General features: G+C 37.6%; 1 protein-coding gene across 1 annotated transcript in view; it reads right to left on the reverse strand.

Annotated features, from left to right (window-relative positions):
* LOC306873274 (serine/threonine-protein kinase N1-like) overlaps positions 1-18,221 on the reverse strand; it is a 42,624-nt gene extending 24,403 nt beyond the window's left edge. Inside the window, exon 1 of the mRNA XM_079422450.1 lies at positions 17,538-18,221. Coding sequence (XP_079278576.1) covers positions 17,538-17,558 — 21 coding nt within the window. The 5' untranslated portion in view covers positions 17,559-18,221. The remainder of the gene's footprint in view (positions 1-17,537) is intronic.
* Positions 18,222-21,028: the final 2,807 nt, after the last annotated feature.

The raw sequence follows: 21,028 nt of genomic DNA on the forward strand, positions 1-21,028 counted from the left end.
CCCTGGGTATAGAGGAACGTTTAACAGCGGGGTTAGCAGCGCTTTTTACTTGGGGATATGAAATCCTTGCTCCGGAGCATGGTTGGCATTGCTTTTGTGGTGTTAACCCTACATTGCAGTGTCAAACTCAGGCTCTGTTTACACTAGTGCGTTTTTGTCTTAAAAAGGCATTTTAAAATGAAAACGATCCTCGTCTACACTGGCATTTTCACTGCATTTCAGAAACGTTCTCTGTCCACACTACACAACCAAAAACACATGCCGCAGACCATTCATGCAGGTACAACAATAAGCATGATGTTATTGTTCACACAATTCAAAAGTCTCTGTTTTGGTCCGTTTACAGTTACTTTGAAATTGTAATACGTTACAGATTACATAAACCCTATTTAAACTATTACTTCATTAAAATAATGTAACTGATTACTGTGGATTACTTTTCAAAATTTCCAATGAATGTTTTCAACTGTTAATCATTTTCTAACATTTAAAGCAGACAGGGTTAATCTTACAGTAGTGCTCAACACTGATTACTGTCAGACTTTCAAAATCATTCGTCACTTTAATATTAGAATAATTTAATTTTCAAGCACAGCCACCACAAAATCAGACTTTTAGCACCTCTTTTACTTCGAGATAGTTCTGAGTTAGAGATTTAAAATCATAACAAGAAATTCTTTATGATACTGTTTTGAAATCAAATCCTTGAATAGCTACGACAGGAAACACTGGCATCTGACAATGCCAAAAAACACTCAATCTTAAAATAATAAATACATAAATCAAAATAGGAAAAAACTGTTTTTGAATAAGCATGTGTCCTAAACTCATGAAGCATTGGTGTCGATCCATTACGGTGTCTCATAATGGATTACAGTTACATTTATTTTGTAAATTACGTAATGCCATGCACATGTAATTAGTTACTCCCCAACACTGCCAATCACGTGCCTCATATTCATGTGCTCTGGACATTCACGGAAACACTGAACATTGTATAAACAACCCTTTTACCAACTGAGGGAAAAAATGTAAAATGGTGACAAAAAACATGTGTTTTTTTTTCTTACCTTTGTAGTCTGACAAGTCCATTTAGGAAAAACTCGATAGTATATTCGGCAATATACTAATATGCAAATAAGAACATTAACCCAGGTTTAAGGAATGTACAGTGTGAAATGCCAATGTATGGATACCCTGGATTAATTGTTAACCCTGGGTAAATTCTAAGCAGCTTGAAGCGTGAAACTAGAGAATGCAGGATTCAATTTATCCAGGGTTTAGTTTGACCCAGGGTTACCCATTTCAAGTGTAAAAAGACCTTGTGTGTCCTTAAATATAACACGATTGATGTTCATTCATTGGTTTCAAGCACTGTGCCAGCAATATAATGGTCATAGGTTCAATTCCCAAGGGTGAATGTACACCTTCAATGCACTGTACATGCATACATGTAAATCATAGCATACAGTACACATATTTTGGGGGTTTATTATTACCCACAACCCCCAAATTCAGTGTATGATGGGGCCGCCACAGAAAGAAGACTCACTGATTCCCATCTCCTGATATTCACTAAGCATTTAAGTAAAAACTATGTGCTCCGGTGTATCGGAAGAGTAGAGATTTGCTAAGAAAAGAAATCCCAGGTGTTGAATACAGGTTGCACTGCCATGCTTGAACACCAGGGCGTTTGCTGTTTGAACAGAATTGTTAACGGAATAAGATTAAAAGTGTCTGTTTGATATCAGTTTGCAGGAGAGATCTTCGCTGACGTTACTTTAGGAGACTGTTGCTGTAATAATAACAGACATTGTAAAAGACAGAATGCAGATGCATACAGAGTCGGAAGAAATATGTTAAGGGCAGATATATAATTAGAGATATAACGGTATAAAGATATTATCAAGGGGTAAAATGTCAGGAAACGAGGAGTTCACTGTTACCAACCAGATTCCTCTCAGTTTCACTTTAGATCTGGTCCCAGATGTCATTCCGTCACTTTCAGAGCGTGTCTAAAAGCACTGGGGTTAATTAAGATTTAACAGCATGATGTAGCCAAACAAAAAATAGCCTGAACTCAGTATGTGTGAGGCGGGAAAGTTGTTTAGGGTGTGTACACATCATTTCTGACTTGTTTAAAATCCTTAAGCAAGCTCTCAAAACTAAACACACACTAAATCATTAATAAAAACATGCCTATCCTGTTTGCGAACTCTGTTATGCAAATACTTACACTTACACCCCATACACCATTTACATATGCATTTGGCAGATGCTTTCACCCAAAGCAATGTAATGTGCATGTAAAATGTACATATTTATCAGTTTGTGTTTTCTCTGGGAATTGAACCCATGATCTTGAGGGATGCTTGATGTCTTATAATCAACATTAGCTGTCACTGCCAGTATACACTGAACCTGCTTTTTGAGTGTCAGCTGATGTTATTTTTCACCACTTTTTGTCATAAGAAAGCACATAAGTGCCATGAATAAACATTTATGATAATGAGGGGACAAGCTTAAAACTGTGCACCTCTCAACAGCACTTGAAGAAAGTCGCCAAGACAACCCTAATATGAGCTCTTATGCTGTTCAGCCCAAACTATAACCGAGCTCATTGTCAGGTCACGCTTACTCAAACACACACACATACACACAGAGGGAGCTCTATTCAGCTGCTGTGGCTCGTGAGAATGCCAGCAATTCTAAGCTCAGTCAAAGCCCTGCGGCCAAATGACTGTCCTTCCTTCTGTTTCGCTCTCTCTCTATCTGCCCAGTCATGAGCTCTGGATTCATTTACCCTCATTTCATCTGTAGCTTGAAAAACGTTTACTAATTAAAAATGACAGTGAACTTTGGAGAGAGAGAAATAAAAAAATCAGTATGCAATTGAGACAGAAACAGAGAGAGGTATGACTGTGACAAATAGAGAGGACAACCAAGAAATGTCTGTTTTAAAGTTGGCATGAAATGAAAATAGAGAGGACAACCAAGAAATGCCTGTTTTAAAGTTGGCATGAAATGAAAATAGAGAGGACAACCAAGAAATGCCTGTTTTAAAGTTGGCATGAAATGAAAATTCACCCAATTCTCTAAATGCATGTTATTGATCTTAACAAGATTTTTTCTTTTCTTTTTTTTTTTGATCTTCTGATTTTTAATCAAACCATTCTACTGTCAAAAACTGCTGACATTCTAGACTTTTGCAATCGTTAGTCTGCTTAAAATCACCCCTTTCTTACAATCTACTGCAAGCTGGTATTAAGATGCCTCCATCCACTCAACAACTGATGGACAGAACCAAGTCAAGTTGTTTACAAGTGTTTACATAAGATGCAACACAAAGCACAACAATATGGATTTTAAAGGGGATGTCCATTTTCCCCAAGTTGATATGATTCTTTAGGGTCTTAATGAAATGTCTGTAACATATTTTGTATATTTTGGTTAAAATTTGGTAGTGTAAAAAAACACTTTTTTAAAAACCTATCAAAAACAGCTCTTGTCAGAGCAAGCTGCTTTGTAGCATTTTCCTTTAAATGTTAATGAGCTCTGCTGACCCCGCCCCTCTCTTCCAAGCTGCTCTCTGAATGACTGTTTACTTTAGCTGCATTCATCATGAAACTTGCTAATTAGCACATTATTAGGAAAGGCAATTTACAAAGATTCATTAAAAACCCCTATACTCATTTCTTCTGTAGATGAAGCTGGATCACGAATAATTCGCGCGAACATTGACACATTTAGGTAGATCAGGGGGTGCATTCCCTTCAAAAACAAACGTAATCCTCTGTCTTCAGTGGCTCAGACGGAGTGGTTGGTGATGGCGCAGTGGATAAGACACATGCCTTTGGTGTGAGAGACCCGGGTTCGAATCCACTGTGAGACACCAATGTGTCCCTGAGCAAGACACTTAACCCCTAGTTGCTCCAGAGGTGTGCGACCTCTGACATATATAACAATTGTAAGTCTCTTTGGATAAATGAATAAATGTAAATGCAACAACAGAATGCTTCAACCGCTTAATCTGAGACATCTTGTCTTCCCCTGCACTGGAGTCAACACAATGGCGGACAGCTCTCAGCTCTCTCAGGGCAGGTCCAAGGTAAGACGGCCTTGTCAATCAACTATCATGGGAGCGACCTGTGCAGAACTATGTCATTCTGACAGGAATCATTATATCATTGTTATCATTATAGTATGGATGTATACACACATTTATGTTCAAACAACTTGTAAAGTGAATTTTGCATTCGATGACCTCTTTAAATATGTGTTGAAAAGATTACTATTTTAGACTAAAAACCTTAACATTAAAAAAAACCAAACCTTAAAAAAAGACAGAAAAAAATCTAGGTGAACTAGTTGACCTCAGCGGCTCATAACCCCCCCCCCCCCCCCCCCCCCCCCCCATCCCCCCCATCCCCAAATGAGAAATTTCCCATGAAAAGCTTGTGGATGGGCTCTTTGCTACATATACACACAAACCGACACATCTGGAGCATTCTTGACATTCTCGTGTGGTGAGCGTTAAGTGTTTAGTGTCAGATTGATGAATAGAGACAGACGCCCACAAACACAGGACTATATCTAGATCTATCCAGACCTATGGAGATTTTGCAGCAAGTTCATATTCTGACAGCATAGTGTGAAAGGTCTGATTGATTATTTCCCAAACTAATGGCTTTTTCATTTGTTAACAATATTATCTGACAGATATTTAGCATATGTGTATGTGTGCTCTTGCAGAGGAAAAGAGTTCCTTAGGAGGTCATTGTGCATTTCGCCATAGGTTTTCAGTGTGTTCATTATGGGCCGAAATGAATAGTGTGTGTGTGAGTGCACACTGAGTTCAGATGAATAGTTTCATTGTGGCATCGTCAGGAAAAAGCCCACTTAAAATCTCTATTGTACTCACTCAAACTATTAGACTGAGATATCATTGTGCCGTAGTGGATTACACTCTTTAATACTCTTACAACTGTATCTAAACTATCATTTCAAATATCTAGATAATGGGTTCCTAAACTGATTATCTTGCAGTCGATACACAAGTTGACTGCCAGTGACTGCCATTTGAGAGGCTTTTATTTTACAAAAATAACATGAAGGAAGTGAGAGAAACTGAAGTGTCCAGGAAGTGGGTGTGAGATCAAGGGCGTCCTGACCACATTGGGTCTCCTCAAACTGCAAGGGAAAGATCTGAAGGAAGATTAGTCCAGGGTCAGTGGGTGAGAGGTGGCCTTGTTCTGCTGTACGCAATTTGAGAGTAGTATAAAAAAAAGAAGAAAATTTGGAGAGAAAAAAATACCTCAGGAACCTCAGAACAGATTGATACATAAAAATTTTACAAAAACTGTTTCCAACAGCTGTTCGAAAAATAGTATAGATGTAGTTTAGTATATTTTATAGTATAGATTATCATTTTACATGTTTTATCCAATCAAATCCAAAATAAAATCTGTAAGAAACAGTAGTAGTAGTGTATCTTCTGGGACACTTCTGAAATGTGTCGCAGCACGGGTGGTATTGTTTGAAAAAAGGGAAAGTGACCTTTTTGGAGGTTATAGTACAATAAAGAATGATCATATGATTGTTACGTACCAGGTGACCTGTAAATGCAAAAAAGACATTTCCATTGCAGTTTTACTAAATATTCCTTTTTTGAATTGCCAGAAAAACCACCTCATGCAAGCGCAAAAACTTTTTTTTGCGATATGTGGGAGTTCTTGCGAAATTGACGTGTTTCCATTGGGCGTATTTTCAATTCGCAATTTCAATTTGCTCAATTTGAAGGGTAATGGAAACAAGGTTAGTCTTTAGAAAATCGTTCACCCAAAAATATTCACCCTCATGTCGTTCCAAACCTGTATGCATTTTAACACATTGAGGACAATTTGAAGAAACTTTAATTACATGGGCAAAAAAGGTCATATAAGTTTAGAATGGATAATGGAGTCCAGCTTTACAGAAATGGTGAAAGCTTGCACCAGGTGTCTCTTATCATCTGTTCTGAGCAGAGTTCTTCACACCGCTTCTCTTGGCTGCATGGCCTCCTATCAAGAGCCAAGTTGTGGGCTGACTTGATGATGAAGATGATGATGGAACTGAGGCGGTTTCTTCTTCACAGCGTGAGTAAATCTTTTATCACAGGGTGATACAAGGCTTGGCTCAGTCAACAAATTTGACACTGCAATCATCAGATGTTTGAGAGGGTGGCAGATTAAACATAGTCCTATTCATCAGGACTTGTTCCAACATTACTCTTTTTAAAACAACATATTCCAGAATTACAAAAAAAAAACAAAAAACACAATGGGTCCAAAAAAATATTTATTTTATTTTATTTTAGTTAAATTTAGATTATTATTTTATTTACTTACTATTTTTCTAATAATAATATTAAAATTATTTATTTAATAAAATTATTATTATTATACAATGTTTTGCTTGTGTGACAGTGCCGAAAATGTAGCCGTCATATATGCCATACCATATTTTGCATTATTTAAAAAGAAACATTCCTTATGACAATGGATATTTTAGTTGTTTCCTGTTTTGAAGGCATTTCTATTTCCTCTATTCTAGATCTACAACTGTTTAAAAAAACGAATGTTTGAATGACTGATGCATATGAACTACTTTAAAAGGTTTTTTACCCAAAAGTTTTAAAGTCTAAGATCCTAGCCACTGTTGAGGAATTATTATGACAAATTGATTTCCCCTAACTATTGGCCTGAGCTAATTAAAAAGCTTTGTTCCTGTTCTTCCAGCCTCCTGTGAGACAGTATCCTGTGACATCACTAATCATGGTTGCTATGGCAGTAGTTGTCCCGGAAACCAGTGTGCAAACACCTGTCTGTGGACACTCCCAATGTCTCACATTTGTGACAACAAGGTGCATTTCACATGCCTGATCAAATCTATCTGACCGTATGCATGTCTGATAAATGTCTAAAAATAACCAGGAAGAGGAATAAAACTGTCATGTTTGAAATGCACTGAATGTTAATAATGTATTTGCATAAAGCACAAGTCTTCCTTGTGCAAAACCAACTGATCCTATTGGTGAATAATGAACATGATCAGCAGAACAAAGGCCTATATGTCTCCGTTACTGTACTGCAACGCATCTCTCTTATTATCTGTACTCAGCATATATGTGTGAATGAGGAAATCAGTCAATTTCTTCCTGGAGTGGAATATTTATGGCTGTGGTTTATCCCTTTGTTTAAAGGTTATCTTAGATGGGATGAATGATAGAATTGTTGAAAGAGTAGTAGCCACTAGTGTATCTCACACAGACACAGTATTATGTAGAAGTAAGTATAGCCTGTAAAACACTAGACCCACCCAGAGTCAGGGGACTAGGCTGAGACACACCGACCTGGAGAAGTTTTCTCTTTCTCAAATACACACATGAACACACACACACACACACACACACACACGTGTGTGTGCGCACATGGTCATGTACACAAACACAGGAAGGCTGGTGGACATCCTCCTAAAGTGACAGACGAAAAAGAAGCGAAGTTTTTCCTTCACATAACATTACTAACAAGCATTTTCAAAAATGTTGCTTCTCAATTTGCAGTCAAAAAGAAAATCTGTGTTCTTGACAGGTAAATTACTTTTATAAGGAACAGAAACAGAAAATGAGAAATACATAACCAAACTATACTGTACTCGGTTACAAAAGGTCTCCTGGGAATGGCAACCACCTAAATGTAACCTTGTTGTTAAATAAAACACTCTCTTGCATGCTCCACTGTGAATGAGTGTAATAATGTTATCAACTGGGGTGTGACTAGAAGTTGGAACGAATTCCTCCTTACCTAATAATATAAAAACAAATATTTGCATAAAGTGTTTGTGTAAAAGTTACAAAAGCTATTAAGAGCTATGTCAATGTATAATGACCATTTTGCTGTTTTCAGATGTTTGTGTAAATGGCGGCGATTAGTGTTCATTGTGTAGGTCTAATGTGCTATCATCAAATTCTTTTATTTGTAGGCATTAGATCAGCCATCTGCTAAATAGTCTGAGGTCAGCAATGGCTGTCCTGATGACCCGGGGTGAGTTTAAGGCCAGCTGATGGAACGGTTAGTGGATCTATTGTGCCAATGCAGTTTACATTAATTGATCATGTGCTAGTTGTGACTTGCATGGTTTTCTGTCATGTACTGAATATTGTTGTTGCACATTCTCATTTAAATATCTACCCAAAGTCAGGGGCGGTTTCTCCATTAGGGCGATGCACAACCAAAGCGCGAAAGGGAGGGATTTTTTTCTTTCACATTCAATCACAGTGTTACGCTAGCTTTCACTCCTCTATACTGTTTGTTCTGCCTCTGGAAATATAGTCCAATCAGTATCGAGTAACGCTCTGTGTAGTACCGCCCCTTTTTGGGCAATTTCTGTCAGACTGAGAATCGCCCCGAGTGCTCTCATAGACTTTCATACAAAGATTTATTTTTTTTTCAAACTGCAGGCACTGCAATGCAATCTCTATGGGTTCCGGGAGGGCTAACACTAACGTGCTTTCGTCATCATGCGTAACCTTAACTTGTGCAGCGATTGGTCGGAACAAACACATGAAGTCAGGACTAGTCTGAATGGGCTGAATAAAGCAAACCAGTATCTTATCGGTGAAGTTTCGATGGATGACGATGGATGACATGAATCGTAACTTACATTATTAGACGCACGCGAGTCCTTTATTATTAGTGTGCAAATAAACAAACCGTGTATGTGCGCTCTCTGATAGCTTTATGGGCACATTTCAGTATGATCGCATGTCTGGCAAGTGTTTTATAATGGCCACTCGCTGAAGAAGTGTGTTTTTATAGAAGTTTGCTATACAGTGGTGTATTGGCATCAACATTCACTCTGACAGAGGAACTGTTCACTGGACAGTGATGTTCAGCTGCCTTCAGATCACCACACTCAACAAAATCATGTTTTTATAGTTTTTTTTTTTTTTTTTGCTCTGTTTAATAATTCTGAATACAGATCCGTGTATATTTATATAACTTTAAGGCGACTGGGATAGTGGTCTGTTGGTGTCTCCGTGTGGTCCTGCTTGGTACTGCAGTTTGACTTATATTTATATATTTTAGGAAATGGTTTAAACAAATGTAACATTTATTTATTTTTCTCACAGATTTTGCTGTTGCACTGTTTACATTAATTTTGAATTATTATTCAAATTAAAAACAAAATGTTTTCAAATGTTTTCAAAAAAGCTTGCAGAAAATATAGTTTTGTGAGAATCATCCTCAATCTTGAATTTGGTAAAACAGTTTTCTTTATTTAAATAATTTGTTTCATGTCTTAATCCTTTTCTATTTGTTATACTGGGATAAATCATATCGGGATGTATGCTTAAAATTTTTGGATGTGGCGCTCCACCTAGAAAATTTGCCACCAGCCACCACTGCCCAAAGTACTGGTATCTTGCTGTCTAAAACAGACAAGGTTTTGTTGATTTTGCGAGAATGACTTGTAATAGTCAGTTTTGCAAGCAACCATGAATTCCTAGCTGCCCGAGAGTTACACTGTAGCTGTATAACTTTCAGCTATTATTGCACATAAAATACCTAATAAATTATTTGGTGTTTTATTTGTTTAATAAAAATTAGTGCTGTCAAACGATTAATCGCATACAAAATAAAAGTTTTTGTTTACATAGTATATGTGTGTGCACTGTGTATATTTATTATGTATATATAAATACACACCCATGCATGTATATATTTAAGAAAAATATGTTATGATTATATATTAAAAATATTTATATATAAAATAAATTATATGAATATAAATATATACATGTAAATATTTTCAAAATATATACTGTATGTGTGTGTATTTATATATACATAATAAATATACACAGTACACACAGATATATTATGTAAATAAAAACTTTTATTATATATATATTTGTGCTGGCAATCGATTAAAAAATGTAATTGCGTTAATCACAGTCCTGGACCGTGATTAATCACGATTAATCACAAATTTAAAATACTAGGTTTTACCTGTAAATGTGTTGAAATAAAGGAATGCATGACAAACTAGTTTAAGGAAACAGAACCTTTCACATCTCTGCCAGGTATGAGACATAATCCTTATTATTCTTTTGTTTTAATTCAGCCATTATCAGCCTTTATACTGGCAATAAAACACATACCAAGCCACATCGCTTCAATCCCAGTACACATTTACCCAACTATTATCAAAAGTATTTCTAAATAAATACAAAACATTTTCTTGCGACCTTACATGAAGTAGGCTATTATGATAAAATGCATTATGAAGAAGAATTGTACCTGTTCTGCAGGTGCATTAGAGCTAACATTAGCATCATGCTACATAAGACAATTTATGAGATTAATAGTACACTTTTACTCAGAACTCACTTTAAACCACTATCGAGTGTTTGTAATAACTTCCTTTTGCGATCACATGTGTATACTTTGGGCGGCTGTGGTACATTGTAAAAGTAGCCAAAAAAAAAAACCACAACCCACGGCTCTGTAAATTTTCCCGCAACTGTATTTTCAAAATAGCCCAATTGTGCGGGAAAACTGCGACCCTGGCAACACTGGTTCGCTGTAACTTTATCACATATGAGTATACACATCTCTCGTGCACTGTCGACCACTCCTTCTCTCTCTCGGACACACTCGCTTTCTCTCTCTCCACGTTCGCTTCACTGGTCTAGCCCAGCGCCTCATAATCACACAATCCATGCGTTCCAATGTACATACTATCCACCCTATCTGCCCTAAATAGTATTGAAAATTACTAATATCACATGGAATTTAGGATGGATTACATTGGGACATTGGGACGCCGGCAATGATTACATTCCGTGCTGCGATGACGGCAAGAAGTTGTGGTCAAACGATGAATTTGCGTTCAAAAAATATTAACGCATTAAAATTTTTAGATTAATCACATGCGTTAACGCGTTAACGTTGACAGCCCTAATATATATATATATATATATATATATATATACACACAGTATCTCACAGAAGTGGGTACACCCCTCACATTTTTGTAAATATTTTATTACATCTTTTCATGTGACAACACTGAAGAAATGACATTTTGCTACAATGTAAAGTAGTGAGTGTACAGCTTGTATAACAGTGTAAATTTGCTGTCCCCTCAAAATAACTCAACACACAGCCATTAATGTCTAAACCGCTGGCCACAAAAGTGAGTACGCCCCTAAGTGAAAATGACTAAATTAGGCCAAAAGTATCAATATTTTGTGTTACCACCATTATTTTCCAGCACTGCCTTAACCCTCTTGGGCATGGAGTTCATCAGAGCTTCACAGGTTGCCACTGGTGTCCTCTTCCACTCCTCCATGACGACATTACGGAGCTGGTAGATGTTAGAGAAAAAATATTTACAAAAATGTGAGGGGTGTACTCACTTCTGTGAGATACTGTATATATATATATATATATATATATATATATATATATATATATATATATATATATATATATACAATCAAACAAATGAAAACATTTGTTATTTTGACCAATTGTATGTATATATATTGTGACGAGTCGGCTGCCTCCCCCCTTATTGTCATCACCACCCCGTCCAGTATTCGCCGCCCTTCACCAGGCTCCCGACGGGAGTGGGTGTGTGAGAGAGGAGGGGCGCTGAAACAGCCAGGGCTGGCGGCGTGTGATGAGGCACACCTGATGTGAATAGAGCCTCATCACCACCACCGTTTAAATGCCGAGCGCGCCTCTCCTCGGGAGACCGGTCTCTTCCCCGTGCATGCACGCTGGTGTCCTCGTGGGTCCAGGAAGGGAGCGTCGAGTAGGAAGACTGCCGCACCCGTTAGACGGCCGACGGGCCAGGATGCCGGGCCGTCGAGTCCTCCAGAAGCTCCGGGGGCTTAGGAGAAGGACGTCGCCGCTGAAGGAAGCCGCCGCCACTCGCTCCCGGACCCAAGAGGGTAGCGCGTGCGGCCACCGGACTCCGCCCCTTCCCTGGACCCTTTCCTCCTGAACACTGCCCTCCTTCACAAGCCCCGAAGCACGACGAGGACACCAGATCCCTGTTTATTTTGGACACTTTTTCCCCTTTGGACACTTTATTTTAATATTTTTGTTTAATAAAAACCTCTCAGAGGCCTGACGCCACGCCCACTGTGTCTGTCGTTTGCTCCTCCCGCCACAATATATATATATATATATATATATATATATACTGTATATATATATAATGTTTTAATTTGTTTTGTAAATCAGGGCTATTCCATGAAACATTGATTTCTCAACTCTTCTGAAGTTAAAACATTGGTATTGTGTTGTCTAAAAATAAATATAAATGTCTAAACACATTTCATGCTCTAAATAACATTTTTATTTAAAATTTGGAAAAATTGTCATCAGTAGTTAATAAAACAAAAATATGTTTCACTCATACATATACAGTATAACTATAAATTGTGAATAAATTGTAAATTTATTTTTTCCCATATAAAATAAAATAAAATAAAAATCATAATGAGGTCAGTGAAAAGATTTTCTGTACTGACCCAAATGCATGAATTGAAAAATCCTAACCATAAAACTGATCCATCAACCTTTAGCTAATTTGCTCCATACTTCCAACCATAAACAAAAACGTAAGAGTGACACAATCACCCCTGCATTAACAGAATGATTCAGTAAACTACAATGCTGATATTTTGTCAGGGACACAAGAGAGGGAAAACCCCCTAAATTCAGGCTCAAATTCAGCGTATTCTCTCAGAGAAATCCGATCTCCAAAGAGAGTGCCTGAATCCTAAATTGAGCCTGGAAATCTAAGAGAGCGGGGGAGTGATGGAGAGCTGACCGGTATGATAAAGGGAGAGCCAGACAGAGAGGGGAATTTCGGAGTGAAGGAGGGGGAGAAGCAGAGCAGCTGGTGTTTCACAAAGAGGAAGGGGGGAAGAGAGAGAGATAGAAGCAGAGAGAGATATTACAACCGTTACTACACCCTGCGGATCAGTTTACAACACCCTAACTGTTGCATGCTCTCGCAGACAAAGAGCAACAGGCCAGTGTAGATGGGAGGGGAGGATGTGTCTTTCTGCAGAGTATGCTAGCTTTCACAGCATTAAATATTCATCGCTTTGGGATGTATTAACAGGACGGCTTCCAAATAAATGATTTCACGGGGCGAGTCAAATTGAAATTCCTGTATTGAACCAGGAAACATGGTTTTTAAGTGCTTTATAAAAATCGGAGATTAACACACTGATAAAACATTAATTTAACACACACATAGAGGACAAAGTTTGATAGTGCACATTAGAGACATTTCCTGCTGAATAACAAATCAAGCAATTAAACCACAATAAACAATTAGATGAAGAGAAGGAAAGAGAAAGAGAACATTTACTAAATAATTGAGTACTTTACATCAAGATCAATGTATGGAGAACTAGCCCAAGGCATTGAAATAATGGAAGTGTAGTTTTAGTAATGGAACGGTTATGCAAGCTGCTCTAATGCTACAGAACGCTGGATAATGAGCAGAACCCATCATGGCAACAGAATTGATGATGTCACAGATAGGGAGGAGCTGGAACGGAAACAAGGCTATGGAACACATGGCCAGAGTATGCCTTCATGAGGTCATGAGAAAATGCAGCTGTTTTACACTTGGGGAAAAAACGGGGAGGGAAGCGATTGAGTTTCTAAGCCTCCCGCCTGAGTATTAAACCAGCTGTTGATTAGCTTAAAGACATGAATACACTGGTACTCTCTTCATTGGAGACACATGTACATGTTATACCACAGCAACAGTATCGGGAGATGGATGTTTAAAGAAACCATTGGGTAAATACAAGTTAGCCCAATCCGAGGCTTAAACAATGACTTAAACCTGCCCTAGGAGGTCAACACAAACATGACAGCAGTGAGTCACCAGCACACACACTAGCAGGGGTCAGTAAATAGGGTGAGGGTGTGGCGGTAGAGCACAACATGAAGTCAGTGGTGAATACGATCTGGAGCTGTGGTAACACAATGGACTCCATTGTGCCTGAGCATCAGTCTCATGCCCTCCTGATCCCCTCCAAAACTGCACCATCAGCCAAACACACCACAGCCAATCAGAGCTCAGCAATAACTTTTCTGGCCAGCAGAAAAGCAGACAAGATACTGACGAGTACGCTCTTGACAGGCCCATCTTTGAGCATCCTCACCAAGTCAAATCCAAATGAACCATACTAAAAATTAGAACCAACAAAAAAGAAGTCAAGGTCCTATATTAGCACTGATAGTTCCATGAAGAGCAATTAGTTCACCCAAAAATTAAAATTATATCATTAATTAATTACTCACCCTCACGTCGTTCCAAACCCGTTCCAAATCGTAAAATTATGGTTGAACCACTGTCACGTGGACTATTTTAAAGATGTTCTTACAATGTTTCTGTACCTTGACCGTGGTGGTACTCTTGCTGTCTATGGGAGGGACAGAGAGCTCAAAAATATCAAAAATATCTTAATTTGTGTTCGGAAGATGAATGAAGGTCTTACAGGTTTTTAATAACATGATAATTAATGACAGGATTTTCATTTTTTGGGTGAACTAACCTTTTAACCTTTCCTTTGAATAAAAGGTTCTTTAGAGTGAAAAAAGCTTCTCTGAATTAACAAAAAGTTATTTAAATTAAGAACATTATGGTTCTTTCACAAAATGTTCACTGAAATGTTCTTTGGGGATCCCAAAATGATGCTTTTATGGCACTACTCCAAAAACTCCCTTTTGGAATCTTCATTTACCAATTAAGTTTTTTTGAGTTTCAGAGAGGAAGCATCCAATTAGTTCAAAGTGTTGTTTTTAGTTGGATTTCTTTGATTCAATTGAATCTTTGATCCAGAGCTCAAGCTTAACTTAGTGACTTAAAAGGATTGTTCACCCAAAAATGAAAAGTCTGTCATTAATTGCTCACCCTCATGTCGTTCCAAACCTCGTTCATCTTCGGAACAAAAATGAAGTTATTAAGATTAAGATGAATAAAGGTTTTACAGGTTTGGAATAACATGAGGGTGTAATTAATGACATAATTTTCATTTTGGGGTGAACGACCCCTTTAACACAAACACAAGAACTTACCAGAAAGAAGGATATAGATTTAGGAAAGAAAAAAACTATTTAACAACATTAGGGTAAAAAAAAAAGATGACCATTTCCATTTGTGGGTGAACTACTCCCTCAACCAAGAGTGTTCATTGCACTAAAACTGCTTACTAGATAAAATGAACTGCCAATTTCAATGAACACAAAAAGACATAAAATGAAGCCAAATAGGTAGACTGTGTACCTAATTCTATAAACCTGCATACAGGCGCATCGATTTGCTAATGGTATGTACTGACAAAAACAATATGCAATTGTGTTAAAAGCCAGGGAAGTAAAGACAAGACAGGAAACAGGGAATTGGCATACTCTTCAAACCCCATTAAACTGGCCTAATGCGTAGAGGGCTGGGAACTTACTTAATAAAACACACAGATACACACCAGGACATCTGAGTTCACAGGGATAAGGCTTTGCAGAACATGCTAGCCTAGCACATAACATTAAATTCTGTCAGCTCCATCTGTGAACTAGTAATCGTGAACAAATAAAGTGTTAGATTATGTCAGCAAGGAGGTTGAGAGACGCATCTGTGTACACAATCTCCTGCTGTGAGGATAAGAAAGATAAGATCATTGCATCTTTGAATTTGAAACTTGACAGATCTCTAAACAAACTAATACTAATACTAATTATGTGAGCCAGCTGTTGTCATTTAGTCGCTGACATAATCACATTCACATTCCTGGTGACTGTCCTTGCTTAGTCATCCCATGTGTGGACACGACGAGTGTGTGCGTGAGGCAGTCCACACTGTGAGTTGTAACTGTGTAGGAGAGACACTTCATGTGGATTTGTGTATGACTACCACTTTGTTGGTGATTTCCATTCTATTTTGGTCACTTCTGGAAACAAACAGTCACATTCAGCAATATTATCTCGTACATCTATCTAATACACAGAATGTTCGAACTGAGAAAACATTGGTACCCAGTAGCATTCGGTCAGTTTCAGCAGATTATTCAAATAACCAAATTAGATGATTAATGGAAGGGCTCTCCTTTGTGTCCATTTTAAAATCCACCAAATTGGTATGATTTTATCATTTCTAAATGAAATGAACAAAATTTTAATATTTTGTTAGCATTTATTCACCATCATCTTACTTTATACCTGCATAACTTACTTTCTTAAAAGAACATAAAAGAAGGTTTTGAGAAATGTCTTAGTGTTTTTTTGTCCACACAAATATTAATGATGCCCAAAAGTGTTTGGTTACCAACATTCTTTTGTGTTCCGCAGAAGAAAGTAAGGCTACATTTACACTAGTGCATTTTCATTTTAAAACGCATAACTTTTGCTACGGTTACGCTTGTCGACCCTCGAAAACGCAGACTTTTGAAAACACTGCAGACCCAGGTTTAGTTTGAAAACTCCAGGGTTGCATTTCAGTGTAAAATGAAAACACACTAGTATAAACAGGGCCTCGGTCATACAGGTTTGGAATAACATGAAGGTGAGTAAACAGTGACACAATTTTCATTTTGGGTCGAACTATCCCTTTAAAGCTCAATGTAAAATGCTAATTATTTTTACTGCGAAAAATGTCCTATACACAATATTTACTTCTATACAGATTTTAAAAATGACAAGGGAGAATGCTTCTGTTAACTAATGAAGTTGGTTGTTTGATTAATCTGCTGAAAATGACCAAATATTGTTGGATCAATCAGCCTTGGCTGATATATTGACTCTAACTATTCCAGTTAATGGTGCTATACATATATAAGCTTTTTGTTATACATGTGTTTTAAACTGCTTATGACATTTTCCCAAAGGATCTGGTCAGCATATGTGCCCATGTTACATAACACAAGTGTGCTGGCTTATATTTAATTGACAATAAATAGACAGACAGATAAAAAGAGTGAAGGTTATCTAGAAGGCCTAAACTTTGTCTTCATTCTATTTATGTTTCAGTTCAATAAGATGTCATACGAACAATATTCTGGCAAACCACCATGATGAGTGTTAGAGAAAATATAAATATTGGTGTTTAACACAGAGCAGGTCACAAAACAACTCAAGATATCAAGCTCAACAGGGCTTTCCAGACGAATTGCAGCATATTAAGTGTACAACCCAAACAGTTTGGCTGTGTTTAGCCACCAATAATGTCCCTTTACACTATAATGGAAGAGAAATTACCCCTCAGATGAAGAAGGGTCCATCACTTTAGAGATAAACTCCATTCAGATGGGTTGAGTAAAAGTGAATGCATCTGTTGGGTCTTAAAAGCAACTCTATTGTCTGTCCCCCAAATCCATGGGATTATTTTAGTATAATAAAACACGTGGTAGGATTTTAGGAAGTAACTAGCAGGGTTTGTTCTGTAACAAGCAGTCAACTTACTTGGATGGAGTCATTTGCCATTGTTGTATCTGGATTGTCGTTTGTCAGGACACCCAAATTGTCGTTCCCCCTCTTCCTTGATTCTCAGTGATCGACGACAAAGAGATCCTATTCTTCTGTCAGCTCTCAATGCACCAGTTTAAGATCCAGCAGCGCTTGAACAGCTTATTAAAACTCTGTGCATGTAATAAATGCTGTTGCATCACTGTCAGACCAGATGCAGGTTGTCATCTGGACATAACCGAAGCTATTATGCGCTTTCCTTCTATGCAAAATAAAACAACTGCACGCAAAACATGACATAAAGCATCAACTATATAAATAACAACGTCCATTCAAACTATCCTCTGACATCTCGAGAGCCTGCAGGAAAGTGGCGTGTATTTTTCCATGATATCGTCCTGGAGTATTTCTTCTGGCGGAGCTCGACACAGCTGCATACATGCACTGCACTGGGCAGGGTAACTGGTCAAAGAGTTCAGCTTTTCTTCTCAGTTCATCACCGGAAAACACCAACGCGTATATTCAGTTCAACAGCTGTCTGGTCATCAACCGAGGCCCAAGGAGTTCACATTCACAGCCGGTGAATAATACAGCAATCCGCTCCTCTGTAAGAGATACCGTCGCCGCTCGCCTCTGTGTGACTCTCGCCAGTGATGATCGCGCGCGGGAGGGTCGTTCACTATCCCCGGGCGCAAGCGTTTTAGACGGTCACGTGACCTCGCATTGTGTGTCCATAAGCAAATGAATTTGGTTTCATCACTCTCTCGTGGCAACAGCATTTCAAACTGTTGAGTCACACTGCAAAATATATGTTCAAGGGTTAGAGTGGTTAACAAATTTGTGTTTCTAAATAAAACGTGTTATGTTATTTTGAGCAAATTCATCTAATTCCAAATGTATTAAAAACTAAGAATTATTAAATATGGTACTACTCTCACTGTGTGCAAGTCTCTTTATTTTTTCTTAAAGACCCCATGAAATCAAACTTAAAGAGATAGTTCATCCAAAAATGAAAATTACCTCATGATTTACTCACCCTCGTGCCATCCTACTAGGTGTATATGACTTTCTTCTTTCAGACAAATACAATCGGAGATATATTAAAGATTGTACTGGCTCTTCCAAGCTTTATAATGGCAGTGAATAGGGGTCAAAATTGCAACGCAAAAAGTGGATAATCCATCATAAAATGTGCGCCACACGGATCCGAGGGGTTAATAAAGGCTTTCTGAAATGAATTGATGTATTTGTGTAAGAATAATGTCTATATTTAAAACTTCATGAACCGTAATCTCTAGCTTCCACTAACTCGTAGCCTTATGTGTGTACACAAAAGTGGCGTTCAAGCTCATGATGTAGAAGGTACCTTACAAAAATGAACCATGGTTTTACTACAAATAATAATAATAAAAAAAATGGTTACAAGTTAAACCATGGTAACCACAAATTAACCATTGTTCTGCTAGAATTAACACAGTTTAAACTTGGCATTTGTAGTAAAACTGTGGTTATACAAATGGCAATCACTACGCCAAAAAAACAAAAAACATGGTTAATGCACTTTTACTACAATAAAACCATAGTTAATTTTTCCACTTGACCACTTGTCTTTTTGTTCCCTAGTGTTAAAAGTTTGTGTGAAGACCACAAGTGTGTGTATAACTTTTGATTACATGAAGTGGAATTTACTTAATGTTGCAAGACTGCAATTTTACTACCAAAATTTGACAAAGTTGTTGAGATTTTTAAAACTCATGTGAACTAATTATTTAAACAACTTACTATTCATATTTTCATATTATATAATAATGTGGTTAAACTACTGAGATCTTGAGATGGCTGCAACACTACTGCCATGCAAGATTTGAGTTTGCACATAAATTAAAACTTTCAGTGATACTGCGTCACCAAGTTGAACTACAAAAATAAAGTAGGTTTTCAGTTAAAGGGATAGCTCACCCAAAAATGAAAATTTGATGTTTATCTGCTTACCCCAAGGGCATCCAAGATGTACATGACTTTCTTTCTTCAGTAGAACACAAACAAAGATTTTTAACTCAAATCGTTGCAGTCTGTCAGTCATATAATGGCAGTCAATGGGACCCACGAATTTGAGAGACAAAAAGACATACACAGACAAAACCAAATTAAACCCTGCGGCTCGTGACAATACATTGAGGTCTTAAGACACGAAATAATCGGTCTGTGCAAGAAATTGAACAATATTTCTATAAATTTTTTACCTCTGATCCACCGTAATGTACAACTGTCCTGAGCGCATTCACAACATCTGGCGTGTGAGGCGTCAACATGCTCTGGCATAGTAGACGCATGCGCGGAAGCTTTCTGTCATGCGTATACTTCACTCATTGTTTAGATCACTTCCGCATTTATTTAGTTTCCTAAGGGACACTGGAATAGCAAATAGGATATAGAATACAGTTTTGGAAATCATTATTATTAATTAAAGGGGAAGGGGAAGAAGAGATGGAAGTCTCCCTTCTAGTTATAGATTATCTCTGTCAAATTTTCATTTTTGGGTGAACTATCCCTTTTCAAACTACCTTTGCAAACGCCCCTTTCACTGTCACACCTCCCTCAACTCAAACATTACAAACACAGCTCTTACAGATCTATAAAGTGAAGGAATGTCTCAAAAAGTAAAAGTAGGCTACTTTTAATAAAAGGTCCAACATATCAGGAATACTTTTTACTTGAAGGTTACCTGTCCAGAAGAAACTTTGATACCCAAACATTCCATCAAAACCCCTCCGTATTATAAAACCACTGCTAAAATCTACCCTTGTTTTACTCTGTCTGTCTCTTGTGTATTCTGGCAAGTCTTCAAATTTTGACTTGCACATCTAAAACTAATTTATTTTTCCACTGAACACCAAAGATATGTATATCAAGAGATTGTCTTACTATAGGGAGATTAGAGGGTCTGTATTGCTTACTATTGGAGAAAGTATAACGGTCAGCTTGATCACGTGTGCCTTAATAACCAATTACATTACAGCCTTGACGTCACTGAATTTCAGTCAGAGTTGTGCTACTTTCAATCGCCGACTTCTCTTATAAAACGTCACTTTTTTGGAGTAAACTCTAAAAATATTTCAATCCAAAAGTGTTGTTTAGTGTAAAACATGTTGAAAATTAACAGATAAGCTGTTGATTCATTATAAGCCGTTTCCTCTAAAAAGCTGTTTATTCATTGTAGTGAAGCCTCTCTTCCATTGACATCCATTAAAAAAGGCCTCTGTTCTCCTCCTTTCCCACGTACCGACAGACTGGAAGCGTTAGCATTAGCCATTACAGTTTATCAGCTAAAGGTTGCAGCCTTGCCTTCTAGTAGTCTCAGCCTCAGACGTCACGCCCACGAAACGTTGGCTAAATGTCTGATGCATATGGCACAATTATCTGGAAACACTTCAGGAGTTTCAAAGTTGTCATCAGATTGATTAAATTATACAGGATTTCCGGGAGAC

Source organism: Barbus barbus, assembly GCF_936440315.1.
Source record: "Barbus barbus genome assembly, chromosome: 7".
Classification (NCBI taxonomy): Eukaryota; Metazoa; Chordata; class Actinopteri; order Cypriniformes; family Cyprinidae; genus Barbus; species Barbus barbus.